Raw genomic sequence first — 22,372 nt, 5'->3', positions numbered from 1 at the left:
CAAATTTAGCAGAGTCAAAGGATTAATGAGAATTTGATACATAATGATATTCTGACTGGGTATCAAGTGCTTGAAGAATTATGTAAAATTCCCATGGAGGAAGTGCAGGTGGCAAGGGTGGGCATGGAGAGATATGGTGCAGGACAGGATTTGCCACATGAGCCATGCCGAAGGCTATGGATATGATCTCTGTACAAGCTAAAATTAATTTCCAGGAGGGTTGGATTGGTTGAATGGCCATAAGTGAAGAACTACTCTGGGGTAAGATGAAAAGTTCACTGCATAATCCTCATGGGGCACGGAGAGGACTTGGATTGATTGGGCTTTGTGATTTGAGAATTCCCCGAGGGTCCTGAGGAAGGAAACAAAGTATGAATTTAGTTGCAAGCCTAGGGAGAACCAACAGGACCTGATCAGTATCCCAAGCCATGAGAGAAGAAAATGGAGAATTGACATGGATATAATATAAATCAAGGCAAGGACCGTGAGATGAGGAAAGAGTTAAGGGATTATGGTGATGAGGTTTTTTTAGGGGATGATTCCCCTGACAATCTTTCTAGATGAGTATTCTAGGTCTAGAGCTACTTACCACGCTACTGTTTATTTTTCTAACCAAAAGAAAATCAATCCTGAAAATTCAAAGAAAGAACGATAAATATTTTAATCTTCAGAGAGACAGGTGGAGAAACTCTGATGATTTGAGGGCAAAGGAAACAACTGTAATGATCTTTCTGCTTCTTAAACTACTGATCATTTCTTCACACATTGACAACTATGTGCAAGACAGTTTCCAGGCAACCACATTCCATGGCTGGTTTTTGTTTTTTCTGAACTCAACTAAAGTATGTTCATATCTTTTAAGAAACTGTCCCTAGCAGATGGCTGGCTGATAGTTAACAAGTAGCTCTACAGAGCCATTTATTAACAAGCAAGCTTAACAGTTACTCATTCTAGAAGGTCTAGATAATGCTGGAATATAAAGCCCATATATACATGAACAAATCCCCTTTGCACCCCAATCCATCCTTCTTCTAATCTAACCATATTTCTTCTCTTCCCCACATTAAAGCAAATGCTCACCACAGCAAGCAACAAGCGGAAACTGCTTAGAACCAGCCACAACACTCAAATAAGTGGAAAAGAGATCTTCCTGGACCTAGTAATTATCCAAAACACACATGGGAAAGCAAAAGGTAGAAAAGAACTGAAACTGTCTGCTCACCCTCTTCCTCAGGTTGTAGGTAAGAATCAGGTTCCGGGAGAAGGAGTGCGAGAAGGCCGTGTAGAATTCCAGAACTTTCTGCAGGGCATCCCGCTTGATCACATGTAGGTCACAGTAGGTCAAAGCCCTAACATTAGCACAGGATTGGGCAAGGGTGGATTCCTTCCAGAACACATCTCCAAACACGTCTCCTTTCCCTAAGGAGAGAAAGTTGTCATTGAGGACAGTGTCAGCCAGGACACGTGTAGCCATCTGCATCTCGTCCCTCTGCTCCATTTGGCATTCTCCAGCATGGGCTCAGAAAGGGTCAAAAGGAGTTGAATTTAGACCTTAATGACATGTGGATTTGTAATCAGTCAGGTTACCTCCTCCAAGAATTATTTTGATTACACAACTGACAAGGATTCTCCCCCCCTCCATTATGCTTTCTCACACCTCTGTCCTCCCAGCACTGATCATAACCTGTAATTAAGTTATTTGTTTGTTGGCTGATTTGTTGTATGTCTCTTCTCCACACAGAGAGCTCATGTTTTATTTCTCCACTAACACAGAACCTACTACATAGTAGGAGCCCAGTGGATATTTACAGGCAGAAGGGAAGTAGAAAAAGTAACTGTGAATTTGCATTTGTGAACCAGCTGAGAGGTGGCTTAGGACACTGGTATGGAGGATGGGGACTCTTCATAAAGGAGCTGAAGAATAGGAGAGGTCCCTCTCACCTGGATGATCTTTGCAGAAGTCGGGTATGGGTTCAGCCTCTCCCATACTTGTTCACCACCCTAAGGTTTCTATTTGTATTGTGCATCCTTCTCTTCATACTCTCTCTTTCATGCTCCACTCCCAATTATGCTCTTGGCCAAATGTTCTTCTAGTAGTATAAAAATATGGGCCCATATAATGACATCTTGGATCTTCTGTCTCTAGCGTTCCATGAAACGCTAGCCAACAGGACAGTGCTATAGACAATGTTCATGGCCTCCAAACATCAGGTGGAAGTTTTAATCACCAACACAATCATATCAGAATGGTACCCCCAAATAGCACTCTTGTTTTCTTTCATCCAAAGGTGAGGATGTATTGAGAAGCAGATGATTTATAACCAAGCACCAAGTCCCCATAGCTGAATTCTGGGCCAAATATCTACCAATCTCCTCTAAACATCTGCTTTTCACATCTATGGCTATTCTTTCTGCCCTTCCCAGAGCCCCATAATTTAATGTATGTCTAATCCAAAGCCTGTTTTATTCCTGGCACAGACTCTGGTTATAACTAGTTTAAAATGTTTACTTGCTTCTAAATTTTCAGCACAGATAAACACAAATTTGAATTTCCAGGAAGCCGGAGAGGAATATATAGGAGGAAGTAAAAAAAAATTACAAGAGAGAGAGAATGCTGCAAAGGGTAATAAGAAGTGCACTGCAGGGAGCTGCCCGCCTCCTGAATGCAGATCAGCCAAATCCTGGCAACAGCTGGGATTCAGGTATCTGTGGCTCCTAAGGCTTAGGAGGACAGATGCTTTTCTGATTAAGGTAAAGGAGGCAATTATCTTTCTAAGCACATGGTCAGACTTGACTTTTTCTCAAGCATCAAAAAGTGTCCACTCTTAAACACATGAGAAACTTCATGAACACAACCTCCTCTTGAGTACTTCCAAAATGTGAACAAAAAAGCAAAGAGAATCTAGGTATGGTGGCTCTAGCCTACAATCCCAGCTATGGGGACTGAGATTTGAGGATAGCCTCAGCAAAAAGAAGTGTATGAGACTCTCTCTTAATCAACAGCTGGGTATGGTGGCATGGTATGTGTGTGTCATCACAGCTATGGGGGAAGCAGAATGGCAGGGGGCAGTGGTGTACCTGTCATCCCCAGCAACCCAGGAAAGCACAAGTAAGAAGAACTGCAATCCAAGCCACAGGCCTGGACATAAAGGGAGACAGAGTAAAAAGGGGCTGGCTCAAGTGGTAGAGTACCTGCCTCACATGTGCAAAGCTACTGAGTTCAGTCCCCCACGCTGAAAATTAAAACAAAAATCAAATAGACTAGATACATCACTTCCTACTTTCCCCTGTGTTTGTGATTCTAATATAAGCATGCTTTTGTTGACTTAATGAGAGTAGAAACTTGCTTGGAGGTAGCTTTGAGATAAGTATGGGTTTAGAGGACACTATTTAGGTTACTTTACCAAGTAATTTTTCCCCAAATATCTGTAATATGGGTGGGCTAAGTTAGAGCTGGGGTCAGAGAGTGGGAAAGTTTCTTTCTGTGGGACGCTAACTGCCTGCCACTGAAGAAAGCTCATTCAGTTAGTGCTCCCCTGCCCCGAATTCAAACCAAGTATACTGGTTCATTCACTTCCATGTGTTAAATATTCTATAGCCCTTCTACACTGCCCACAGTGACCCACGTGCCCTTGTATTTCTGTAGCCTTGCTCTTACGGAGAACGTGCTTCTTTGGAAACAATTTAGCAATAGTTATCAGTGGATGCCATCCAATCTTTCCCCCATTCTAGTCACGTGTTGTGACTCCCATTAAGAGGTGAAGCCAGATTCCCTTCCCCTTGAATCAGGGCTGACTTAAGTCACTAGATCAGTAGAATCTGGAAGAAATGACGCTTTGAGATTTCAAAGCATAATCTTAAGAAGCCCTAAGGGTCTTACATGGTTCTTTTGGAACACTCATCCTTCTGACCTCTGTCTTAACCCAGTCAACCTGTGAGAAGCACAAGCCACACAAAAGGTCACAAGTCAAGCCGAGCCCTCAGCTGACATTCCCACTCTGTGACTAGTCATGTTCATCAGCCATTTTGCTGATCTAGCCCAGTCAAGACTTCTAGTGATCATAGCCCTGGCCATCACCTGCCTTCTACCACCTGAGTACACACCACTGCACCCAGCCATTGTGCTTTCCCCATAGCTGCGATAACAGACATGCTCCTTGCCACCAGGCCCCGTCACTGATTGAGTGACTGATGGAACAGTAAGAGACACCGATGACATTCTTTAGCTACAAATAATCAGAATACACAGAGTGATGATGTATGTGCTAGGAGTGAACGCTCCTGAGAAAATACCTATGCCAACACAGCATTCCAAATCCTCCCAACTCTGACCTCAAGACAAGATAGAAAAAGGAATGGCTCTCATGAGGGCAGATTTTCTTGGATATACACTTTGAATATTAGAGCGACATGTACAACCTGCAAAAACTGCAGTTGGGTATGGGGATGGAATGTGGTATAATTCATTATTGGTAATTTGTTTGATTCTTAAGATCATTTTATTTATACCTAAATGAAATTGGGAGCTTTTCTAACAGTAGAAGAACTCATAAAATAAAAGAATAGCTCTTTGTGAATATCTAAGACATGAATTTAGTCATGAAAATCCAATTTATAAAGAACTTTCTGAGGGTCTACCTACTGCATGAAAGGGACAATCACATTGTAGTTCGACCAGGCCATGAAATAAATAAATGTTTTAGAAATGACAGCTTTTCACAGTAAAAAGTTTTCCAAACAAAAATCTTTGACAGAAACAATAAATGGAAAGCAGTTCCTACTATACAAAGTATTTCACGGTAAGATAATCACCCCCATTAATCTGCAGAGTTTAGGAGACTGTGTTGTCATAACTTGGACTTGATTTTCAATCTAAATTGAAAATCATAGCAGCTCACTTTCTATCAAGGCAGCCTCTTTGGTATAAATGCTGTTAGTGAGACTTAAGAATGAGGTGCCCAGAGGACCTGTCAGATTCAAAACAAGCCTGAGATTATTGTGGCAAAAGAGAAATGTTTAGATGACACACATAACCTGGGAAAACTGTCAAAGAGAAGGTACAGAGCACTTGGCAGGATATTCCAAGAAACATCCATCGCTGGGAAGAATCACTTCCCAGCTCAGAACAGCAGGGCAGAAACCAGGACATAGTGACACCCACAAATCCTCTCTTGTGAACTGATGACTCCTTCCAGAACAAAAGGTACCCCGTGCACTTGGCAATCAGCTCCTCAGAACAATCAGCTTACTGATTTATAAATTACACGGAGTGTTAGGCGTTGAAAGTTAAAACCCCATGTCTCTAAAGCATCAACATTCTAAGTGGAGCTGGAGGAGAGGAGAAGGGATGGGGAAGAAGGAAAGGCAGTCTGGTTAAAGCTCCAGGCAAAAACACCTCTGTGATAATTAATCATTTTTCACTCCCTCTCCCAGTCATACACTACTGTCTTTACTGAGCCTTCACTTCTGTACTGGACATTCACAGTCCTAAGAGGACCCAAGGCAGGGGAAAGGGAAACTGATGTATGTTCATAAAGCATAGGTGGGAGGCAAGAACCAGAGCTCAGGTAAAAAGGAAGAAGCAGGGACCATCCTTCCAGCACAGGCAGTACTCCAGCCCCTGAAGACAGTTTTAGTAAAGGTCAAAGGCGGGGATAGCAGAAAGGGAATGGGCTCAGACCTCCAGCTTTCCCAGGCTGCCTCCCACGTGAGTTTCGGCGGTAGATGGGCTGACTGCAAGCCTATGTCACACTGCTGGGGGCTTGAGCAGGACCTCTATGGTCCTCTCCCTTGCCTTCTCTTCCCTGCAGTTACATGTGATCCTTAGAGTTCATTTGAGTCTGCTCCCCTCGTTACTCAGGCCCAGAATCAACTCACATACCCCATCCTGCTTCTTGGCCTGAATAACTTCTGCTCTGCTTTAAAACACATCTCAAACTTCTTTGCTAGCCCTTGGCCAGACCAGCGTCTGCTACAAGTGCCTCTTTCACTCTATGCCTCCTCTAGAAACTCCCATCACACTGATAATCATGCAGTCCCTTGGCTGGTACATGATAGATCTTGGTGATGGTCACCTGCACAAATGAAAAAAACCAGATTCTGGTGTCTTACCAAACCCCTTCCAACTTCAATTTACTCAGGTTTAAAATGTGGGTACCCAAACACACTAAGGAGCTTGCTGCAAGGTTTATAAGTCCACAACATACTTAACACTGTCCTTGGAACATACTAGGTGCTCACTGAGTTTACAAAAGAATTTTCCAACAGCCCAGAGAAGCAAACACCACAAGGATTATCAGTCCCCATTTATTGGGAGAAAATTGACAGCCTGAAGGCCCTCAGGCTTTCCCACACTGCTGGGTGGCTGCTGTATAGGGAAGCCATGCAGTGTTCCCTCTGAGTCCCTTCCCTGTAAGAAGCAATCACTGAGACCCACTGCTGGCAGGTAACCCACTAGGCGAACGACAGAAGAATGAATTGAAGATGGAGATTTGAACTGAAGTAGCCATGGTCTAGGCTTCCAGCTGTTCCTTGAATTAGTTCTCTCCTCTCCATGGTGATGGGTACTTGCCTTTTATCTGAGCACAAAGATGACCAGAAGAGAGACCAAATCACAGCTAGATGGGGCCATCTATCCAGTTTGGGTTCTGGGTAGGTATACAGAAGGGACAGGTGCAATTCTAGGGCATATCCCAAAGAGTCATACCCTGTCCTTTCCCACTTCTTAGACCTGGTGTGGGTGAAGCCATCATCCAGAAGGAGGCTGGATACCTGGCTGCCTGGAGTTGTCACAACAGTCCTTTAGCACTAGGACTGGTACTTGAAAGAACGAGTATCAGCTTCATCTATTATCTGGGGGTTATGTTGGGGCAACTGAACTCGCTATCCTCACTGAATCAGGACTTCCTAGGCCCAGCAGGGCAGCTCTATGCATTGAGCTTGGTGCAGGAGGTGAGCACACGTGTATCCTCTCACTTTCTGCACAGTGAAGCTCAGCTCACACAGTTGTGTGAAGAATTAAGAGGTAAGGTACTGATGGAGACTGGAAGCTCATTCAGAGTGGAAGATCTTGAGCTTGACACCTTGGATGCCATCTTCCTGCTTCCCTGGCCCAGCTCAGAAAGCAGAATTGCTAAGGCCTCCCTGCTTACCAGGCTGCAAGCACGCACTGTTTGCCTCTCTCCAGAGGTGTTGAAATCCAGCTTTTTGGGTTTATGTTGGAATACTTAATAACTTTTTAAGGCTATTTCTCTTGGTTCGCCTGAAACTGTGGGGGAGAAAAAGCATATGACATTCTGACATCTTGTAAATGTTGCCTTCTCTTATCTCTATAAAGCTACAAAGGCCTTCTCATCTTTACCGCACAAATAAATGTGGTTGACAGTTGCTGGCCTCTGTTACACGGGCTACAGCTTACAGATGTGAGAACATACATCAAAGACAGACAGACACAGCGCAATCTCATCCACTTGCCTCCCCATCTGAGTTGTGAAAATAGCGTTAACTGGAAAGAATAAAGCCTCCGCTCTGAGTGTCAGGGCCGGCTGACAGTGTTGGGATGGAGAGTACTTGGCTAATGTTTTTTATTGGATTTCTATGCCAACAATGACTTTCCCCTGGAAACCTTGGTTGCCGGGACTGTCCTGCATTTCTCCTACTTTCTGGAAGGACATCTACTTCTATAAGAAATTTGTCTTATTTTAAGTTTTGTAGGTGAGCTCAGTTGTTCCTAAAGCATCCCTTCAATTTGGAAGTTGGTACAATATTTGCCTTCTTCTTCAAGCTCTCAGTGCATTAGAGATGAAGGCCTGTGATAGGGTAGGTATATATCTGGTGGACACCAAGAGAGCACCTGTAATGTTATTGGCCTGGTCACCAGTTAACTTGCACCCGATTCTGTGTCTATCAGGCAAGGCTGAGATTGACATTCACAAAGGTGGGTAGCACCTCATCAACTCTGTTCATAGTTCAATACCACTTAACAAGTAGAACTTACTTCCTGTGGACCAGGTAGTGTCCCAACAGTTAAGGGGGGTCAATCTGATCATATGGATTGTCTCTATGTTCATAGGGCTTTCCCATGTGAACATACCTCATGTAACAGTGAAGAATAAAGCAAAAACAAAAGCCATGTAATGTTAGGATGTGGGAGAGGCAGAACTCTGGCAATTTCATAGAAAAGATGAAAGTGGACTTAGCCTTAGGCCAAAGGGAATTTAGAGATGTGAAAGCCATGATTTTTCCTAAAGAGTAGGGGATGTGGCTACACGATTGAGAATGAAAAGGGCTGGCTTGGGCTATGTCCATTCTATCAGCAAAACTTCCCGGTGGTCTTATTTATACTGACTCTGCATTCCTACTGTTAAGAATGGTAATTTGAATAATTTGTCCCCATTCCTGCTATTTCCTTCCTTGGGAAGGCAGTTGGACTTTGTAGCATGCCATTAACCTCTCTCTTCCCCTCATTAGATTGATGAGCTTGGGAGGAGAACATGCCTGTGTGGGGGCTCACTCCTTGGGAGCCGACTGTCTACAGGAAGTCATGCTCTCCCTATCCCTCCATGACCTAAGATTCAGTGGGCAGATGCACATAGGGATGGGCTTGTACTCGTTAGCACCATGACTAGGATCCAATTCTCAGAGGCAAATATACAGCACACTGGGTAATAGTGAGCCTAGCTGAGAAAGGGGGTGCTGTGACCTGTACTCATCTTGCTGTAACTTATTGAGCACCCTCTACACCCCCTCTTGCTTCTCACCCTTATCTTCCACTAACACCACTTCCTAGCCAACGGGGACTCGTTCGTTGATCCATCTAAGCAGACACTTCTAGCCCTTAATTTGATGCTAGTATTTGCTTATGCCGTTTCTCATTGCTTCCATCTCTTCAAGTGTTTTACCATCGATGGTATATCACAGCTTAATGGCAAGTATTGTTTCTTAGTAGGCTAAAAATAGCAGTGTGCTTTACAGTCCACGACATGTTCTGTTTAGTGAAATATTATTCTGTCGGATTTGCAAACGCCCTTTGTTCAGTGCTTCTCCCCTGGCTTCTGTGACACCCTCTGACCTGGCCTCCTGCCAATGTACCTGCTGCTCTTCACACCTGCAGTTAGATAAGTGAAATTAGCAGAATGCCTCTCCACCAGGCACGCAGATTACAATTCTCCTACTGAAATCAGGCGAAAAATTTTCCCTGGCTCCAACAGATGAGAATTGAAAATGAATGTATATATTTTCTTCTTCTCATTATTTGTAAAAAGCATATGAGTGTGTTATAGAAAATATTCAAATATATGGAAAAACAAAATAAACATTACCTTTTTTTTGCCAATCCTGGCTTGAGCTTAGGGCCTGAGCACTGTCCTTGGGCTTTCTCAAGGCTCTACCACTTGGGCCACAGAACCACTTCCGGCTGTTTTCTATGTATGTGGTACCGTGGAATTGAACCCAGGTCTTTGTGCATGCTAGGCAAGCACTCTACCACTAGGCCAAACTCCCGGCCAATAAACCTTACTTCTAAGGTCACCTTGCAGAAAACTTTAATTAACAGTGTGGTATATCTCTTATCTTTCTTCTAGATATAATTGTACTTATCGTAACACAAGTTAATATATATATATACACATATGCAGAGAGAGAAAGAGAGCAAGGTATATATTATAATCTTTACATATTTAAAATATTTGCTACATTTCACATGCCTATAAAACTTCCTTATATCATTATCACAACTTCCAGGTTCAATGTAATTTATGATGTAACCAGTCCCTCTTTACATAGACACTAAAATAATGTAAAACATTCCTTTAGCAAGATCTATTATAATAGATATCACATTCATTTGCTCAAGGACCATAAACCAATTTTTAAAATATAGTTTAAGCAAAAACAGAATTAAGAAAAACAGCCTGGCCTCTCTTCACACCCCTTCTCAATCAGATAATGCAGGCATTACCTAAGAGAAGTGTTTTGTGGTTTTGAAGATCTAGATTATTCCTATTAGAGCTCCTTGCAGGAGTGTAGATTTAATGCAATTGCTTTGGTTAATGGAACAGATATATGAATATTAATGCTTGGTTGGAGGATGTAGAGAGACACTTGGGCCTGCGCCCATCACCACACACTGAGCATGTGCAGAAAATACTGTGTGGTGAGCAGCAGTAACTCTCACCTGGCAGCTTCACCAGCCCTCGGGCAACCCATGGTAATACTCAGCATGGCAAACTGGGCAGTAGAGAGATGGAGCCCATTTCCTCCCACCCCATCTCATAGGAATCTTGGGAAGGATTTCTGTGAAGGATGTAGCATCTCCATTTTGAAAAAAGTAAGGGATTACACAAGACTGTTGCAGTTCTGAAGTAAATATGCCATTTCTCTACTGTCCAAGAGCTGAGGTCTCAGAGTTGGATGATAAATACAAAAATAGATTATATATATATATATATATATTTCTTTTCTAGTTAAATGAGCAGAAAAGAAATGCTGTCAAGACACTGGAAAACAAAATATCATTCTTTTAAATTGTCTCCTAATAACTAAAAGCATTTGTGAAAATGAAATAGATCTACCTGAAAATAATAAAAAAAGAAAATTCTCATTTCAAAAGTTACCACACGCTCTTTTAAAGACAGCTTGAAAGCCAGGAAAAAAATAAAACGAGAAAGCAAATTAAAATCTCTTAGACCCTCACAAACAAAACAATTCACCAGAACATGATGGTGAACATGTTTCTGGGCTCTTATCTATGAATGTATTTCCTCATATAACTGGAATCATATAGCATTTAATTTATATTTACTTTATCCATCATAAGAATTTCTAATACCATTCAAAATTCCTTATAAACATTTTGAATGACCACAATCTCATTTCTGAAATGTTTTGAAATACTCGGTCATTTAGAATAAATATATGTTCTATTTGTGTACTCTCCTTTTTCACTCTCTATATTCTTTCTTTTCTTTCTTTCTTTCTTTCTTTCTTTCTTTCTTTCTTTCTTTCTTTCTTTCTTTCTTTCTTTCTTATTTTGTATTTGGTAGCTGATTCCTAAATATCTGTCTCAAATCATAGATTCTTTTCTTGGTTTCCTTCCTTCCTTCCTTCCTTCCTTCCTTCCTTCCTTCCTTCCTTCCTTCCTTCCTTGCTTCCTTCCTTCCTCCTGCCTGCTTTTTTTCTTCTTTTCTTCCTGTTGTGCTGATACTGGGGGCTTGAACACAGAACTTATATGTTGTTCCTTACCTTTTTCACTCAAGTCTAGTGCTCTACCACTTAAGCCATAACTCCACTTCCAGCTTTCTGGTAGCTTACTGGAGGCTACAATGTGGGCAACAGGGTTCAAAACCTGGAGAAAACTCCATGAGACTCTTATCTCCAATAAACTATTCAAGAAAGCCAGAAGTGGCACTGTGGCTCAAATGGTAGAATGCTTGCCTTGAGCAAAAGAAACTTAGGAATTGAAATTCCTCCAGCGCTGTTCTTTCTGCTAAGAAGTGTTTTTGCTATACGGGGTCTTTTATTATTCCATATGAAATTTTGAATTGCCTCTTCTATTTCTTTAAAGAATGCCATTGGGATATTGATGGGTATTGCGTTGAATTTGTAGATAGCCCTTGGCAAGATTGTCATTTTCACAATGTTGATTCTTCCAATCCAGGAGCATGGGAGGTTTTTCCATTTCCTTTGTTCTGCTTTAATTTCCTTTTTTAGGGTTTTAAAGTTTTCGTCAAAAAGGTCCTTTACATTCTTAGTTAAGCTAATTCCTAGGTACTTTACTTTCTTTGAGGCTATTGTGAAAGGAGTTTCTTTCCTGATTATTGCCTCGTTCCTCTCACTGTTGGCGTAAAGGAAGGCAGTTGATTTTTGAGGGTTGATTTTATAGCCTGCTACACTTCCAAAGTTTTGAATCAGCTCAAGGAGCTTGGGAGTAGAGTCTATAGGATTCTTTAAATACAGAATCATGTCATCTGCAAAGAGGGATAGTTTTATTTCCTCTTTCCCTACTTGGATCCCCTTTATGCTTGCTTCTTGTCTTATTGCACTGGCTAGGAATTCTAATACTATGTTAAAGAGTAGTGGAGAGAGTGGGCATCCTTGTCTCGTTCCTGATTTTAGAGGGAATGGCTTTAGCTTTTCATCATTAAGTGTAATACTAGCAGTGGGTTTCTCATACACAGCCTTTATTACATTGAGGAATGTTCCATGGATTCCTAGTTTCTCCAGAGCTTTTAACATAAAGGGGTGTTGGATCTTGTCAAATGTCTTTTCCGCGTCTATTGAGACAATCATGTGATTTTTGTCCTTGCTCCTGTTGATGTGTTGAATTAATTGATTTGCGTATGTTGAACCAGCTTTGCCTCCCCGTGATGAATCCAGTTTGATCATAGTGTATAATTTTTTTGATGAGTTGTTGTAGACGGTTGGCCAGTATTTTGTTGAGAAGTTTTGAATCAATGTTCATCAAAGAGATAGGTCTATAGTTCTCTTTCTTTGATGAATCTCTATTACAGAGCTATAATTATCAAAACAGCTTGGTACTGGCACAAGAACAGGCCTGAAGACCAATGGAATAGAACTGAGGACCCAGATATTAAACCACAGACCTATGGCCACCTAATCTTTGACAAGGGAGCCAAAAAAATAGAATGGAAGAAAGACAGCCTCTTCAACAAGTTGTGCTGGCAGAACTGGTTAAGCACCTGCGGAAAACTAAAGTTGGATCCTTCTTTGTCACCTTGCACTAGAATTAACTCCAAATGGATCAAAGACCTGGAGGTAAAAGCTGACACACTGAAAACTTTACAGGAAGGAATAGGAGATACACTAGGCCTCCTTGGCACAGGTCGAAACTTTCTTAATAAGGACCAAGAATCACAACAAATCAGAGAAAGGCTGGATAAGTGGGACTGCATTAAACTGCAGAGCTTTTGTATGGCAAAGGACATAGCTAGTAAATTAATTAGGAAGTCTACAGAGTGGGAGAAGATCTTCACCAACCAAACAACAGACAAAGGCCTCATATCTAAAATATATCAACAACTCAAAAAATTGAATCACTCCAAAACTAATCTCCAAAGTAACAACCATCCCATTAAAAAATGGGCCAAAGCCTCGAGTAGCCTGTATTTGGTCATGCTAAATGATTGGTTAATGCATATGATCTGTTCCAGATGGATTGGCTGCCTGCGTGCAGACTGCGCTGTAATGCTTTAAAATTATTGGCTGTCAATGTGCGGGCTCTGTGGTAACGCACGGTATGTCCCTATATAAGATCCTCTTCAAAAAGTCTCGGGGCTCTCAGCCACTGACCCGAACCTCACGGATCTCGAGGTCACATGTACCTGAGAGTCTGAGCAAGCCCGAATAAAGCTCGCTCTTGCTTTTGCAAAAAAAAAAAAAAAAAAAAAAAAAAAAAAAATGGGCCAAAGACTAAAGAGAGTCTTCTCTGAAGAAGAAATAAAAATGGCCTATAGATACATGAAGAAATGCTCCACATCTCTCGTCATAAAAGAAATGCAAATCAAAACAACTCTAAGATTCCACCTCACTCCAGTGGGAATGGCCAGGATCAGGAAAACGAATAATAACAGATGCTGGAGGGGATGTGGCCAGGAGGGATCACTACTACACTTTGGTGGGAGTGCAAACTCGTTCAACCACTATGGAAAGCAGTGTGGCAGTGCCTCAAAAGGCTAAACATAGAACTCCCCTATGACCCAGCTATTCCACTACTTGGCATTTACCCAACCATCCAGAAACAAGGGCATACTAAATCCACTAGCACAACAATGTTCATTGCAGCACTATTTACCATAGCAAAGATATGGAACCAACCTAGATGTCCCTCAGTTGATGAGTGGATCAACAAGTTGTGGTATTTGTACACAATGGAATTCTATGCTGCTGTCAGAAAGAACGACATCGCCCCATTTGCTAGGAAATGGAAAGACTTAGAAAAGATCATATTAAGTGAAGTAAGCCAGACTCAAAGGAACATAGGCTCAATGGTTTCCCTCATTCGTCATAATCAGTAGAAACCTTAGGCTCTACTAGCAGAGATCTGCAATAGAGCAAAATCTTGATACATAAGGCCATAGAGTATGAAGCTAATTGAAAGGACCTCCAGGATATTGAAACAAAAGCCATATAACGAATGATTGTTGTCCTTAATGTACTATGTTGTCTTTCATCTCCTTTGCTGTCCCTTGGTTATCTATTGTTATAGTATCTCACTTTGTTATCTGATATATTGAATTTATTTGTATTTGGTTATTTGAAATTTGATAGGGAAGGGGGGAAAACCAAGACGGGTGGGGGGTGTGTGGGGGGGAAGGGTATCAATGTATGTGAATTAATGCACCTTCTATCTGGCAAATATCATGTAACCCTTTTACTAATTACAATAAAAAATGCAAAAAAAAAAAAAGAAACTTAGGGATAGCACCTACATCCAAAGTTCAAGCCCCAGGAACAGTAAAAGAAAAAAAAAGTCTCACAAATATTCCTATCCAGGTGGCTTTGAATTGTGTGAATCTAAGATCTCAACCTCCTTAGTAGCTACCACTTCTAGCAAACCTGTATTTCTGAAAAACGCACAGCACCCCAGTTGGATGCCACTGGAAGACGCAGTTAAATCAGTGGAAGTTTATCACTTTCTCTCTTTTACCTGACTTAACCTTTCACCACCAATACCTTTGTTTCAGCTAGCATAATCCCCCTCTCACCTCCCAGTATTTTCTCTCTGCACTCTGTAACTTTACAGGGACCCTCCTTCATTATTCTTCATCTTCCCATCCCTCCTAAAAACTGACAGATTTAGTAAATAAAAATCTAGGCTATCCAATTGATTGAATTTCAGTAAATGAATTATTTCCCTGACATCATGTCTCATGTAGTATTTGGAAGAATTATTTTTGCTTGTAAGTCTTCAATATTTACTATGTATGAAATTTAAATGTAACTGACTAGCATTTTTTTTATCTTATTTGTCTTGTCTCCATTTTTACTGCCTGAATCTGGACCTTAACCTTTCTATCATAAGTCACAGATACCTGATAGCCTCTATGTCTCTTGTTATAAGTCATTAATCTCTGTAGATCCCAGTTCTATCTCATACCCTAATCACCATAACTGGTTTCCCACTACCCAGTTTCTCATGTTGACATGTACAGCCATTCAGACAAGCCTCGATTCCCTTCCTCTCTTCTTCCATCTCCCTCCCTCCCCGACTTTTCTATCCTCTTCTCCCAGCCCTGTTGACGCACCAGTGTACTCTCCTCAACACCCTGCAAAGTCTCTCTCATCGGATTCTTTGCACCTTGGGTCTCCTTCCCCACATCCCTTCCATACTTCACTCAGAACCTCACCCTTTATCCTGCCTCATCACCATGCTTCTCCATTTATGGAAGGCAACTCTTCATGATACTTCCCTGTCTCGGACTTTGCCTGGCTCCTTCATTCTCATAGATAAAATCTAAACCCTTGACTTGGATCGTGGGTTTTTCATTCAGGCAGCCTCTGCGTGCCCTTTAATTCTACTTCCTTTAGTCTCTGGTGTCTACTATGAAATGAACCATATACTTGATGGCCATGCTCTTTTTCTCTAATATTCAGGGAGGCAAGCAAAGCAATCAAGGCAGTGTGATGGGCTCAGTAGACTGTGAGAGACCTTTGGAGACTCTTAACCAGTTCATGGTAACTTGTACAAAAGTACAGTGAAATCTCTAACTCCAGTCTAGACCTCTTTCTCCCGTTGATGCAGGCTGACCATAAGACTGCATTTCTGTCTTGCCCAACAGAATGAAAGCAAAACAAAACAACAAGAAAAATAACAGGATGACTCATGATTAAAATACAAGTTAGGTATTAAAAAAGATGCATAAAAGTTACTACAAGGACACTAAATCACAGTGAAAGGTGATCATTTAAACACTGAATTTACAAGACAGAAACTCAGGAAGATACTTCACCTACGTAAGCACAGCCCTGATGTTAGCTTGTGACTCATCCATGTTTGCCAAGTTACAAGAGTGCCAAGAGACACCTCCATGCAGATGCGAAGAACATATTTAGTGGGGGTGGAGAGGATGGAGCCTATGCCCTTTTATTCTAATTTTCACAAAAGATTAGAAGAAAATTTCCTTTAAAAAAATCTAATGAATTAAGGGCACATGCCAAAAGAGAAAACAAAACAGGACTATAGCTTCAACAAGCCATTAAGGGATGTCTAAAGAAAATTGAGAGGATACCCTGTCAAAATTAAGGCAGAAAGAACAAAGCAGAAAGGGGACAGTAAGAGATTTCTAACATGACTTTCCATTCAAGAGGGATGCTGTACAGGTTTGAAGGACTATGGGTTTTTGTTTGTTTGTCAGTTGTGGGGCTTGAACTCAGGGCCTGGATGCTGTCCCTGAGCCTCTTTTGTGTTCAGGGCTAATGGTCAAACACTTGATCACTAGGATTTGCTAGGATTACAGGCGGGAGCTACAGGCGCCTGGCCAGAAGCACCATGGGTATTTTTTTGTTTTTTGTTTGTAATTTCAACCTTTGGGCAATGTCAAGAACCCAATTTAGGAGTCATGGTGGCCAATTTCTTTTTAATGAAACAAAATAGAATCTAATGGAAAACACCACGTTGTATTTCCTTGTAGAAAGAGAAATACTGATTCACATTGAACACTATGGGCATGTATGTGTGGATATTAGTTAGAAATTTTAATAAACAGTTTGAATTAGCATATGTTAATTATACAAAAGCGCTTTATTGTGATACTTCATCATATGTGCATATGGAATACTTGGATCAAATTTACTCCCTTACCCTGTCCTTTTGCCCTTTCCCCATACTGCTAGTTAATCTCTACTTAAATTAATGTCACAGAATCAAAATCTTATGTGGTGCATTATATTTACAAAAAGTCTAGAAAGTGGTGGGAGTTTGGCTTAGTGGTAGAGTGCTTGCCTAGCAGGCACAAAGACTCAAGTTTGATTCCTCAGTACCACATATATAGAAAAAAATGGGAAGTGGTGCTGAGGCTCAAGTGGTAGAGCTCTAGCATTGAGAAAGTCCAAGGACAGTGCTCAGGCCCTGAGCTCAAGCCCAGGACTGGCAAAAAAAAAAAGTCTAGAAAATTTTCCTTAGAAAGATTTCCATTTTGGACACATATTAAAAACAAAACAAAACACAAAACCTCACTAGTACTGACTGGTTTCCTCAGTTTGGGAGTCTATGTTAAAAATTAAACAGAAAATGGGGGTGGAATATTAGAACTTGAGGAAAGATGCAATGTAATGTGGCAGAATGTAAATGAACACATTAATAATAAGAGATCAAAAAGCAAAAGAATAAAATAATTGACGAGCCTTGGCCTTTTGTTTTCCCCAAATCCTTCAGCTTATAATAAGTAAAATCCTTCCGTAGTTTCTTCCTCACTAGAAAACTGAATATACTGCAGCTGTCTAATAAATGCTCATCCAATTAGCCCCATCAATATTCTCTCTGGGGTGATGCTTTACATGCAGGGCAATGATTGTCTTTTTATGCCAGGCCCCTCTACTCAGAGTTGTTCTTCCAAGACTAGTATCACCTGTGGTCCATTCTGTCATTCTATGCATACAACAGTACCAGCTCAGTTAAGTTTTGGTCAAGCTGAACTAGAGAATATCAAAAGACAATAACAATCTAGTGCTAAGACCCATTTTATATTTGAATCCCTTGGCTGTAACTGATTTTGATAGATTGATCAAAGCTTATCTCAATGGGAGGGAAACTATACACACGCACACACACACACACACACACACACGCACGCACACGCACGCACACACACACACACACACACACACACACACACACACACACCCCTCTAAACTTACATTTCCAGTGAGAAAAATAGTTTAGAATCTCTTATTCCACTTGGCCCAAAAGACAGGTTGACTTAAAGGATTTGTCACATCCTTTTTATAGAATGAGGGACCCTTGACTGGTTATTTAGGATGTCAAGCTCAGACCTACTGAGATCCAATCTGGCTCTAAAGGGAGCATGAGAGATGCTTTTTTCAGTCTGGACAACAAACAGGGTGAACCCAACAGAGTCTTGTCTACATTGCTCACTGTCGAAGGCCCCATACCCAGGACGGCTGGATTTGGGGAAACAGTCAACAGACTGGTCAGTCGACAGTGAGACAAACCCTGGTTGTTTTTCCTCAAAAGAAGCTCAGGCTGAGGAGAAATGAGGGAGGGATGGGACATAGTATTTTTCCTTTCTCTTCTCTCTTCAGCTCTATGAGGCCTCTGTCTAGGTGCCCAAACCAATTTACCAGCAGTTGTTCAGGGAAGGTCATTGAGGATGCCCTGTCCTGGGTATGCATAGGTAAGGCAGATGATCCTGGTCTCCCAGACTAGACTCCTGGAACAAGTATGAAAATGCCCTATACCAACAGATTAACTCAAACCAAAGGATTGTTTACTAGTCACTACTTACACTCTTTAGTCAGCCAATCTTTCAGATAGCTATTGCCAATGAACAATTCTCTTTATCAAAGACATCACTGCATATTCAAGGTAGAGATAAGAGCCCTTTCCCTTCAGATATACTAAAGCAAAGTCTATTATCTTCCTTTGTCCTATTCCTAGCAGGTTGTCAAATTTTCCCAATAGATGATAAGGAAGCCTAGAGGAGAGAGGGGAGCTGTTATTTTCAGAGAGATACCTTCCTCCCCAGGAATCTAGAGCTGTCTTGTAGCTACCTTAGGAAGTCAAGAGAATTTCCCAAAAGACATTATTATTCCATATCTTAAATACCAACATTTCCACCCTGTGTCTTTTCTTTCTCAGACCTGAACCACCTTCCCTGTTATCCCAAAGAGAAATTCCACAATCCTTGTTCATGTCTTTCCCTCCTTTCCCCTTCTCCCTCCCCATAGCAAATCCATCACTGACTTGTGCTGATTCTAGTTCATAGACATCTCTATTCTAGCTTCTTCCCACATCACAGTTTAAAGACCTAGGTAATGTATCTCCAACCTCTTCTCCCTTTTCCCTTCTAGCCAATCTCCAAGTGGTAACTATTGTTACTTAACGGTGCCTCTTCCCTGCTTTCTGTTCATCTCTATCTTTCCCAGGTAAATTCCAAGTCCCCCAGTGTAGTCCTTGTAGTCCTCCGCCTGTCATAATCTGCCTAAGGCTTAACTTGATCTTCCACTTCATCTCTCTCTTATTTTGCATGCTACAGTCACACCAAGTAGCTGGCAATTCCCCACATGAATCACGGATCTGTCTATAAGGATTCCACATATACAGTCCTCTCTTCTTATAATACTCTTCTTGATCCTTCTCTTCGTGCTAACACATTCTCAGTTTTTAAATTTCTGCTGAAGTGTCATTCTTCCAGCAAGCTTTCCCCTGTAATGCAAACGTCTACTTTTTGTTCACCTACCCCACTAAAGGAGGAGCTACCCCGGGACACTTTTTTTTTTTCACTGCAATATCCCCAAGTGCCTCAAATGGGCCATGTGAGTGACTGTCAGCAGTGGGCCCTGCCCAGTGGAACCATCTCTAGTTGCAGGGCAGCAGCTGTGAGCTCCTGAGTGGCTAACCCCTTTCTGGAACCCATCTCGAAACGATGGACGCCTACCTAGAATGGCCACCACTTCGTCATCCTGGATCACTTCTAGGGAGCCAGACACCACAAAGCACAGGCTGTCCACACTCTCGCCTGCGTGGTAGATGAGGTCCCCCGGGGCGCAGTGCACAGTCTGGAACTCCATGGCCAGCGCTCGCAGGCAGCCGTCACTGGCCAGACGGAAGGCTGGGTGCTCCTTGAACACCTTGCGGTTCAGGTGCACACAGATGTCAGCTCTCATGTCCTTGGGGCAGATTTGTAGGACCTGGGAGGCAAGCAAAAAAGAAAAGAAAAGAAGTGTGGCAGTCAGCCTGGGAATCTCCAGCCTGCTTTCCCCAGCACTTCAACTGCGTGGAAGCAGCATTTGTGAGGTTGGACTGCATTCTTCTAGTCAAAGGTCCTGTCTTCCATGGTATGGGAGAGACAGGCAGTGTTTTTTATTTATTTATTAAAGAGTAATATTTTTATTCCCTTTTTCATATATTTTTATTGTAATTAATAGAAGGGTTACATTATATTCATCAGATAGAAGGTGCATTACTTCACATACCTTGATACCCTTTCTCATGTCTTGGTCCCCATTTCCCTCCCCCCTCCCCCACCCCTCATCTTGTTTTGTCCCCTTCCCTATGCAATTTCAAATAACCAAATACGCATATATCCAAAATATCAGATAATAAAGTGAAATACTGTAACAATATGAGATAACCAAGTGACAGCAAAAGAGATGAGAGATAACATAGGACATTAAGGACAACAATCACTCATTATATGGCTTTTGTTTCTATATCCTAGAGGTCCTTTCATTTAGCGTCACACTGTATGGCCTTATGTATCTAGGTTTTGCTCTATTCTAAATCTCTGCTAGGAGAGCCCAAAGTTTCTACGATTATGACAGATGAAGGAAACCATTGAGCCTATGTTCCTTTGAATCTGGCTTACTTCACTTAATATGATTTTTTCTAAGTCTTTCCATTTCCTTACAAATGGGGTGATGTCGTTCTTTCTGACAGCAGCATAGAATTCCATTGTGTACAAATACCACATCTTGTTGATCCACTCATCAACTGAGGGGCATCTGGGTTGGTTCCATATCTTTGCTATGGTAAATAGTGCTGCAATGAACATCGTTGTGCTAGTGGATTTAGTATGCCCTTGTTTCTGGATGGTTCGGTAAATGCCAAGTAGTGGAATAGCTGAGTCATAGGGGAGCTCTATGTTTAGTCTTTTGAGAAACTGCCATACTGCTTTCCATAGTGGTTGAACGAGTTTGCACTCCCACCAGCAGTGTAGTAGTGATCCCTCCTGGTCACATCCCCTCCAGCATCTGTTGTTATTATTTTTTTTTTGATCCTGGCCATTCTAACTGGAGTGAGGTGGAATCTTAGAGTTGTTTTGATTTGCATTTCTTTTATTGCCAGAGATGTCGAGCATTTCTTCATGTGTCTATAGGCCATTTTTGTTTCTTCTTCAGAGAAGACTCTCTTTAAGTCTTTGGCCCATCTTTTAATGGGATGGTTGTTACTTTGGAGATTAGTTTTGGAGTGATTCAATTTTTTGAGCTGTTGATATATTTTAGATATGAGGCCTTTGTTGTATGGTTAGTGAAGATCTTCTCCCATTCTGTAGGCTTCCTAATTAATTTACTAGCTATGTCCTTTGCCATACAAATGCTCCGCAGTTTAATGCAGTCCCACATATCCAGCCTTTCTCTGATTTGTTGTGTTTCTTGTTCCTTATTAAGAAAGTTTCAACCTGTGCCAAGGAGGCCTAGTGTGTCTCCTATTCCTTCTTGTAAAGTTTTTAGTGTGCCTCGAGGTCTTTGATCCATTTGGAGTTAATTCTAGTGCAGGGTGACAGAGAAGGATCCAACTTTAGTTTTCTGCAGGTGCTTAACCAGTTCTGCCAGCACAACTTGTTGAAGAGGCTTTCTTCTATTCTATTTTTTTGGCTCCCTTGTCAAAGATTAGATGGCCATAGGTCTGTGGTTTAATATCTGGGTCCTCAGTTCTATTCCATTGGTCTTCAGGCCTGTTCTTGTGCCAGTACCAAGCTGTTTCGATAATTATAGCTCAGTAATAGAGTCTAAAGTTTGGTATTGAAATTCCTCCTGCTCTGTTCTTTCTGCTAAGAAGTGTTTTTGCTATACGGGGTCTTTTACTATTCCATATGAAATTTTGGATTGCCTCTTCTATTTCTTTAAAGTATGACATTGGGATATTGATGGGTATTGCATTGAATTTGTAGATAGCCCTTGGCAAGATTGTCATTTTCACGATGTTGATTCTTCCAATCCAGGAGCATGGGAGGTTTTCCATTTCCTCAGTTCTGCTTTAATTTCCTTTTTCAGGGTTTTAAAGTTTTCATCAAAAAAGTCCTTTACATTCTCAGTTAAGATAATTCCTAGGTACTTTATTTTCTTTGGAGCTATTGCGTCAGCTCAAGGAGCTTGGGAGTGGAGTCTATAGGGTTCTTTAAATACAGAATCATGTCATCTGCAAAGAGGGAAAGTTTCACTTCCTCTTTCCCAATTTGGATCCCCTTTATGCTTGCTTCTTGCCTTATTGCTCTGGCTAGGAATTCTAATACTATGTTAAAGAGGAGTGGAGAGAGTGGTCATCCTTTTCTCATTCCTGATTTTAGAGGGAATGGCTTTAGCTTTTCGTCATTAAGTATAATACTAGCTGTGGGTTTGTCATACACAGCCTTTATTATACTGAAGAATGTTCCATGAATTCCTAGTTTCTCCA

General features: G+C 41.4%; 1 protein-coding gene across 2 annotated transcripts in view; it reads right to left on the bottom strand.

The window, feature by feature from the left end:
• The window catches only part of LOC150058436 (voltage-gated delayed rectifier potassium channel KCNH1), a 301,331-nt gene that overhangs the window by 61,081 nt on the left and 217,878 nt on the right, over positions 1-22,372 (bottom strand). For both annotated transcript variants that reach the window (XM_090341256.1, XM_090341257.1), the window contains exons 9-10: positions 19,635-19,887; positions 1,223-1,419 (exon numbers count right to left, since the gene is read on the bottom strand). In XM_090341256.1, the coding sequence (XP_090197382.1) occupies positions 1,223-1,419; positions 19,635-19,887 (450 nt within the window). The remainder of the gene's footprint in view (positions 1-1,222; positions 1,420-19,634; positions 19,888-22,372) is intronic.

Source organism: Megascapheus bottae, chromosome 10 (assembly GCF_031878675.1).
Source record: "Megascapheus bottae isolate mThoBot1 chromosome 10, mThoBot2.hap1, whole genome shotgun sequence".
In the NCBI taxonomy this organism is placed as follows: Eukaryota; Metazoa; Chordata; class Mammalia; order Rodentia; family Geomyidae; genus Megascapheus; species Megascapheus bottae.
The sequence above is the reverse complement of the archived record's forward strand: the minus strand, read 5'-3'. Positions and strand labels throughout refer to the sequence as shown.